The 8,894-nt window shown below is 43.5% G+C and overlaps 1 protein-coding gene across 2 annotated transcripts in view; it reads right to left on the reverse strand.

The window, feature by feature from the left end:
- Positions 1–355: 355 nt before the first annotated feature.
- LOC311028638 (gamma-crystallin M3-like) overlaps positions 356–8,894 on the reverse strand; it is a gene marked incomplete at its 3' end in the record, with an annotated part of 12,444 nt that continues 3,905 nt past the window's right edge. Inside the window, exons 1-3 of one of the 2 annotated variants that reach the window (XM_084033329.1) lie at positions 4,738–4,859; positions 713–1,093; positions 356–634 (exon numbers count right to left, since the gene is read on the reverse strand). In XM_084033329.1, the coding sequence (XP_083889455.1) occupies positions 356–634; positions 713–988 (555 nt within the window). In that variant the 5' untranslated portion in view covers positions 989–1,093; positions 4,738–4,859. Of the gene's footprint in view, positions 635–712; positions 1,094–4,737; positions 4,860–8,894 lie in introns of those variants that run through there. The other variant, XM_084033328.1, reaches the window with a different exon arrangement.

The following is an 8,894-nucleotide window of genomic DNA, read 5'->3' on the forward strand; positions in this document are numbered from 1 at the left end:
TGTGTAGGATTATAGTGGGAACTATAAGCGGAACTGGAATGTAATATTCATAACTATCTTTTCGTTAGTGTGTTATCACCCGAAACTAAGATTTTCTACAGTATCCCAGAAGGGACGAACCAAACACTGCCTCTAGAGAGAGCTACCGTAGTTCTCTGACACGCTCAATTAAATATGATTTAACTCCCTTTTATTTTATCTGACTTATTAATCATTAATTCATTGATGAGACCCATGCTGGATTTCCTTGACGACAGAGAAGAAATGCTTATTCCTTTGTCTTTTTTTATTAACTGAGCAGAAATGACTTCATTTCGTGTCATTTGACACACACAGTGAACATATTAGTGAACATTTAGTGGCAGGAGTCCATGATGCGCTTCATGCTCATGAACCTGGTGCCGCTCATGCCCATGTCCTTGAAGCTCCTGTACTCTCCGGGCCTCATGTACATCATCTTGCCTCTGTAGTGGGCCTGCTCGTACATCAGCCAGTGGCCGTCCATCACGTTGCAGGACATGCAGTCGGACATACGGTAGCGGTCCATGACGTTGTCGCAGTCGTCCATCAGCTCATGCATCTGACCACCGAAGTTCTCCCTCTCGTAGATCCTCATCCTGAACTGGCCTCTGTGCTGTTTTTGAAGAGAATATAAAGACGTGAATGTCATATAATTGCATTATGAAGGATGCTGTATATTAAATATACCTACCATGGGGATCATACGGCAAGACCTGATGCAGTCCCTCATTCCCATCATGCTCATGTAGTCAGAGTACTCGCCCCTCCTCATGAAGTACTGGTTTCCCATGTAGTTTGGGCGGTCATAGACAATGAAGCAGCCGCTCTCCACCCTGCAGGACTGACACCTGCTCATGTAGGAGGTCATGTCAGAGCAATCGTTCATGCATTCGTAGGAACGGCCCTGGAAGTTCCTGTCCTCGTAGAAGATGATCTTGCCCCTCATGTTCATGCCGGTGTTGCTCATGTTGTTGCTGTGGATGTGCCGTTGCTGAACTGCCTTCCCACCTGCTTTCACCTTTTCCCTTTTATACCGGACCCCTCCCAGGGAACCCCCATACTCAGCAACTTACTGTAGAATAGAACACATTTAATGAGGGAAGGGCGGCCTCACAGTGTTTAGAAAGGCACTTTCTCTCAGTACAGAAAGCATTTGCCACAGTGCTTGTAAATAGGTTGGTTTTGTTCGAGGAAAACAATACAATGAATGGGGACAATTGACAAAGGTTTTTCAGAGAACAAGGTGCTGTTGTGTTAATTTGATGTTGTGTTAGCGTTCGTTCCACATTGTCATACTGGGAGGGAGTTTAGTGAGTGAAGGGAATAATAATAGTAACATGGATAAATCATAAAGTCACGGCGCTCCAGAAGGTCAGACTGGCTGGGTCAACAGTATTAGTATTGTTTCCTTTTGTAATTATGATCTCCTAGAAGCAAAAAATGCATCCACACACTCAAATTTGTGCAAAATTATTCTATAATGCATGCTATCGGTCAGAGACCTTCTAGTTTCTTTGTCTATAACTCATATATATCCATAACGTATTCTCTTTTCGATCTGTAATTATTATCTCCACCAGGAGGATCATGCGATCAGTCGCATGTGTGTGTGTGTGTGTGTGTGTGTGTGTGTGTGTGTGTGTGTGTGTGTGTGTGTGTGTGTGTGTGTGTGTGTGTGTGTGCGTGTGTGTGAGTGAGTCTGTGCGTCTGTTTGTGGCTAATCTCTCATTCTGAGGAAGCAAACTGAAAAATATTTTTGCATGACCAGTTATAGTGGCATGTTCAAGGACGTCTTGTGATTGCGGTGACTCACACTTTTTCAAAACACATCTTATTTCCTGTTTTATACCGCCATCAACTGCTTCCTTACTCTCTACTCTGAACCACGAGTGATAACACAGCTGAGTGCACCTCCGACCCCAAGTCGGATCAACATCCTAGAAGAGGACAAGTAGTCTAAATAGTTTCTGATAGGCAACAGCTCCTTGCATGGCAGCCTCTGAATGAATGTGTGTGTGTGTGTGTGTGTGTGTGTGTGTGTGTGTGTGTGTGTGTGTGTGTGTGTGTGTGTGTGTGTGTGTGTGAATGTAGGGAGTGTAAAGTGCCTTCAGTGGTCGAAAAGTCTAGAAAAGCCCTGTTAATGCAGGTCCATCAGTCATCAATTAATAGTTACTTTTCTCTTTTATTTGTATTCATGTTGTTATTATTATAGCCATATCTTCAAGAGATGCCTGTCACCTACAATGATACATTGCATTTTCAACCAACCTGCACCTGTATGCTCCAATCATTCATTTAAAGCAGGTCTAGAGGACCTGGTCTTCACAACTTGGAGGTGAGAAAGGTAGGGGACAGCTGTGGCTCAGAGGTAGAGTTGTCCTCCAATCAGAAGATTGGAGTTTCAAATCCAGGCTCCTCCAGTCTGCATGCTGAAGTGTCCTTGAGCAAGATACTGAACCCCTAATTGCTGCCATCGGTGTATGAATGTGTGTGTGAACGGGTAAAAGTAACTGAATGTAGTGTGAAGCGCCTTGAGTAGCTTGTTAGCTAGAAAAGCGCTATATAAATGCAATGCATATGAATCCATTTAGCATCATATTTCTGGCAGATTGCTATTTTAATAATTACCGCCTTTTTCCATAACTGCAGCAGGCTTTCAAATTTGCATTTCTTCCATTTACTTCAATTGTGCCTGCCTGAGGGCCTGTGGGGCTGTGACTCATGTATACAACATTTTACCAACTTTAAATAGAGATTTGAGTGGCAGAAAGAACTGGGTACTGAAATCACAGAAAGTGTGAGAAGCCTGTATTGAAAATACTTCATTCATTCAGTGACTTTCATTCATTCACGGAAAAAAAAGTTGTATTAGAGTGGACACATGCATCCGCATCTTTGTGAACCCGGCATATTTCAGCTTTGGGTGTATCCTGATGTATGAACCAAAGCACCTCTCTGCAACCTCCTGCTTCATAACCATAACCTCTGGGGGAGACCCCTTCCAGCCTGCAGGCCTGTGGTTCTGCCTGGCGACTGGTGGTCTATACTCTTTTCCAGTCACCCAGTGAAGAAGTTCGCTTCTTTATAGAAGTTGGGCAAATACACTCCTGTTCAGCTCGACAATCAGTTAGCTGTGCTGGAGGAGCCACAGGGACCGGGAATGCTCCAGGAAATGGATGGTGTTGTGCTTACTGTAGCTTCTCCCTGATGGTTCGGATCAGCGAGTGTCCTGGAGTGCTGGGAAACCTGACAATTCAGTCCCTGGATATTTGCTCCAAGCCATGCATGCAGCATTCAATGCCTCAGCCAGGCCCCGGCAGCTGAAGTGCTCTCCGTGGGCCTCCTCCCTCCCGGCTGGTCTCGTGCACTGCTCCATCTCCTTCGAGGATCACACACCTGGAATCAAGACTCCGGCACCTACCGATAATACTGATCACCTGGGATGTCAAACTTGGCAAAAAACCTTTAGCTTTCCTGCAGTTACCTGTGATCAATTTGGCTAAAAGAAATCCCCAGCCTTTTGGAAAATCATTCCACAGCAACAAAGCGTATGATACATCGTTACATACGTCGTTGTAATAGTCAATGTAACGATGTATGTAACGATGTATCATCCTGTTCCAGTCCTGCTCAATGTGTTAAGTGTCCTGAGACAACTTCTGTTGTGATATAAATACAATTGAATTGAAATCAGTCCCCAGCATTGTGAAATGCTGAAACATGATGCTGAAACTTGCCCGACGGTGGCCGAGCTGGCTGGGTTCACTGATGACTGCAAATATTCTCCAGTGTCTTCTCTTCGCGAATGACTGATCATCGAAAACACCTGTGCAACTTTCTCCAAATATTTTCTATTATTACTTTTCCTGCAGGTTATATACAGTGTATCATGTTTATATTGTAGGTCTCTGTGACATGATATATTTATAGTATTTGATGGATTATTGTGTGATGTCATTTTGTCCTGTGACTGGATTGGTCCAAGAGGTCTACAAAGTGAGGTATCTGGTCAGTTGGACAAAAACATATTTTAGTTAGGATTTAACTAGAACCAGATGTGTCATGAGCGAAGGTGTAAGGAATGTTCCACAGTTTAGGAGTAGCTGTTAAGAGGCCCAGTTCTTGAATCAAATCATCTGTCTGGTGGGGCCCAGAGAAATATAACTAGAAATTAATCACAAATAATTTCGTCTAATGACAGTCATGACAAGTGTATGGTGAGATTAGTTTTCAAGCATGTTAAGCCCCTCATAAAGGCAATTAATTTACATAAATACAACATTAAGAGCACTACACGTTCAGAATGCAGGGTTACTGGTCCTTCCTAGAGTCTCCAAAAGTAGAGCGGGCCAGACTCCTGACTCTGCTTCCAGCAGTGCCACCGAAGTCCGGACTGACACTGACTGCTAAGTGGTCTGATGATGAAGCACCATATTGTGGCTCCACCTGCCGCTGTGATGTTGCTCATCATTGACTGCTTTCTGTTCTACGGAGCTATAACTATTAACTATTAATATTACCACTACTGTTAATATTACTACTACTGTTTATATTACAGATGTACTATGATTGAAGGAGGTATGGACCCAAATGCTGTTAAAATGTTATTTAAATGATAAACTAACAAAAAAAGTCCAAAAACTCAGGGAGACCACATGGGCAAAAACACTACCAAAAACAAAGAACAAGATAATCCCACAGGTGAACATAACTCACATTTATAATCCAGACAAGACCAGGAGAGACAGGCAGATCAGGTGGTGGACACACATCCGGGAAACACAAGGGCAGGCTATGGTGATTGGAGAGGCAAGGCTGACGAGACAACTAGACACAACTGGGAGACAAAAAAGGAGGAAAACCAAGACAGGAAGCAAAGCATGTGACAACACAAGACAGAATGAAGACAAACAACAAAACCCACAGTCATGACAACTACTATTTATTTTGCTACTACTGTTAATATTACTACTACTGTTTATATTAATACTGCTACTGTTATATTACTGTAATGGTATGGGCAGCCACATTTCTGCCTCCTTAATTGATGCGAGTTGGTTGGCCTATGAGGTAGGGGATTGAGGGTATATAGGGAGGCTCTAGCCCCCCCTCTCTTCCTCTTGCTCCCTGGCACTGAGCCCCACCCACGTCTGGTTGCGGCCTTCGCTTCCACACAGGTAAGGTGCATGGCTGCAGTGCTGCTGCTCGTGTTTTGGCTCTCGTTGGATGGTATACATTTATTTTATTTGTTTTGTTAGCGGGGGGCTTTGGCCGTGGTTGCTGTCCCCGTTTCAAATAAATAATAAATAAATAAATAAATAAATAGGGCGCACCTGTGACTGGAGGACTAAGCTTCTGGACACCCCATCCGCGAACCTGAGACGCTCCATTTTCCATGGAGCTGAACATTCTCCCTCCTTGGTTGGTCACAAGGACGCCTGCAAAATAGTCTACTACTGCCTGGACACATTAAAGATAAGTAGCCGGGGATCACTGCTGCTTGGCCGGGCCTCGAGTCGAGCCGCGACTCGGTGAAGACTGTAGACTGTCTGACTTTTTACTTGTCGGCGGAGCTCACCGCTGCTCCACGTTGTGCCTCGGCGCATTCTCTGCTCGCTATAGATTGCGACACCTGCTGCCTGCAAACGCTCCCTCTGTCCCGTCCTCAGTCACGGGCAGAGTGGCTGCATCACGAGGACTCGTGGTTGTTTGGTGTCTGTGTGTGTGTGTGAATGTGTGTATGTGCGAGCGGGTGTGGATGAGAGAAACGTGTTGAGTGTGAGTGTGTGTGAGTGTGCAAATCAAGGGGTTATGATGGGGCCCAGGTGAACCATCAGATTTAGAATTTCTGTTGATTGTTTTCTTGTTTTTTCTTGATAACTGTTATAATATTATTTAATTGTGTTTATTGTCTATGGTGGTTCCCTTATTAATTGTCCCCTTTTTGTTCCCTGTTCCTAGCATCTGAGAGCCAGCGGTGGAGGTGGTGTCCCTGGGTGATGGTTTCCCTCTGCGTGCTGTGTGACACCTTTTGGTTTGTTTTCTCTACACATTATAGTCTGAGTTGTTTCACGTGTGAATGGGGTGCTCTTTAACTTGAAGGATTCCCTTCCCCTCCTACCCCTCCCTGCTGTGTCTTCTCATCGTACAGGAACCTTTTATTCCCCCATTGCCCCTTAGACTTTCAAACTTGCAATATTGGTGGTGAAAATAAAATTGATTGTTATAATTTATTGAACCACGTCTCCTGCCATTTTGAGTTGCGTACCTGTGTGTCCTTTTTGTTTTACTGATTATACTTAAATTTCACTTTAAAGGTCCTGTGGCGTTGTCGGTTTAAGTTATAGAAATTATAGATTTAGTAAATTCCCTTTATTAATTTAATTATTTCTTTTGGTCCCACCCCTCGTACCGCCACATTACTACCACTATTAAAGTCCCAGTCGGCAACATTTTTTTGATCATATTCACTGAAGCCGACACTATTCTCCGATAGAACAACATTAATCAACCTACGTGCACGTAGGGCCTGTTTGTTTTGCAAAAATAAACAGAGCCCCAGATCATGTCCAATCAGAACGCAGGGCTGTGTTCTTGCACACACAGAGCCCCTCCCCCCTCGGGTCGTTCCACTATCACAGGGGGAGGTGGAGGGAAGTAGCAACAAGCTTCGAATTCCTCGTTAAAAACCAAAACGAGGAGGTCCAAAACAACCACGGAAAAGAAAACACGGGTGGAAAATAAGGAAAAAAAGAGAGATTGCAACGGTGCCCGTGATAAAACCAGAGTCAACATCGGACCCGCGTTTCAAAGGTGGCGTGATGTAAGGGATTTCAAAGGGCACGGAGTCGAGGGGGAGGAGCTCGGTGGTCGTGGGGGAGGAGCGTGAGAGTTGTAAACATTCAAAATCTGACAGAGTGCCCTCAATCCACCGGACTTGCTGACTGGGATTTTAATAATACTACTACCGTTTACATTACTACTGCTACTGTTAATATTACTACTACTGTTTATATTACTACTACTATTATTAATATGGCTACTACTGTTTATAGTACTACTACTGTTAACATTACTACATTTGTATTTTTTATGATTTGTATTCATTTGTGTGAATTAAAGTGTGTGAGAGTTTTAAACCGATAACTCTGAGGAGCCTTTCCACCTCCGTGGTTGGCATCTCTCTTCTGTGTTTGGCCTTTTCTTTTCTGCCTCAGATTTGACATCAAACGTTTCTTTTTTACTTCTTCGGTTGTGCGTCCTTCTCTGGATACAGCATCCACTGAACGGTGATATTTTAGATCCACTACTGACGCTACAGAACATAACGGCTCGTTTGCTGTTCACTTCCTGCAGCAGTTGGCTTCCTCCGCTTCAGAACCACTGGCCTTTACTCACATTTGGAGTGCGCTTGTTCCCCGTCTTCAGATTCACGCATTCTTTACTTCCGTCTCAACTTTTCTTCTTAAGTTCTGTGTGCGAGTTCTCTGTGTGCATGTGGCATGTGCATGTAGCAATAATGGCCGCTACTGTATAAAGAGTATAAAGTGATGTGGATATAATCAAATCCAAATACTTTTGACTGAAGACAACACGAAGAGAGTTTTTATTTACAATCTCATGTCAGAATGATTTCTTTAAAAAGTGTCTGTTAGGTAACGCTATCCTTACCTTTGAATACATTCAAGTGCACAGGTAGCCTCCTCTTGGTACTGTAGTTTAGAGATGCAGTACACTGAAGACAACACAGCAAGCGGACCGCATGAGCCTGATCAATCACAGTTTAACCTGAGCAAAATAATACTATTATAGTAAGCAGACATCACCAGACAAATAAAATGTAGTTCAACTTACTGTGATTTGCTCAAGAAGTGCAGGATTCAGATGGATATTCCAAGAAAAGGAGTGAGTTAGCTTCACGACTGCAGAGTGTTGTGACGTGTCTTCTCTACAAATTCAGTAGTGTTCCAACCTTTTCTGGTTGACTCTAAAATCCCAGAACGCAATGCTATTTACAGTATTTTATGGGAAACAGCAAGCTACCCACAAATGTTGCCCAGAATGCATTGTTTTCTACAGTATAGTGCCGTTTCAATGGAAACCAGTATATTACAATGTGTGACAATTTGGCTGTTTTCTTACAGGAATTTACAGTGCACAAATGGTTTTCAGACTCCAATACGCCAAACTCACTTGAGACATAAAAGTATAAGAAGAAGATAATTGTGTGCCCTATCATGTAATTCATGTGAGTTAGAATCAAAGTGGCTAGTCCCTATTAAATGTCTTTTACATTGGAGTGTGTGAGGGCCATGCATAATGTAAATGCACATATCCTCCACTGTAGGCAGACTCCCACTGCAGCCCCATCTGCTAAAAGAGGTGTTAGGCATAATATGCCACTTTTAGCTTTCGAGGGAAGTGACATCTGGAGAATATTGAGGTGCTTTTAGTCCGCCTCCCCCCTTTGCCCCCCTGCTCATCCTTCCACATACTCTTAATATTCATCTTCCTAATCAGTGCAGAGATTCAGCAGGGAGGTTTTTAAAGCTCCTACCTCCCAGCAAGGTTATTAGACATGAGGAGAAGTATGGATGATTCCATATATCAGTTGCGCTTCAAAGCAAGTAACTGCAAAGGCAGCATACAAGGAACATGATCCCATAGGCAAGGGCCTTGCCAGGAATTAATGCTGTGCCATAAAAAGGTGTTAAATGCTCTGCTTGAAGGCTAATTTGGTACAGGACCCCTTATACCTAATCGAATATAACACACACACACACACACACACACACACACACACACACGTACAGACATACACATGCATGCATGACTTTCACAGTAGATTAGTGTATTATTTTCTTCTTCGTCCT

Source organism: Eutrigla gurnardus, assembly GCF_963514095.1.
Source record: "Eutrigla gurnardus genome assembly, chromosome: 18".
Taxonomy (NCBI): domain Eukaryota; kingdom Metazoa; phylum Chordata; class Actinopteri; order Perciformes; family Triglidae; genus Eutrigla; species Eutrigla gurnardus.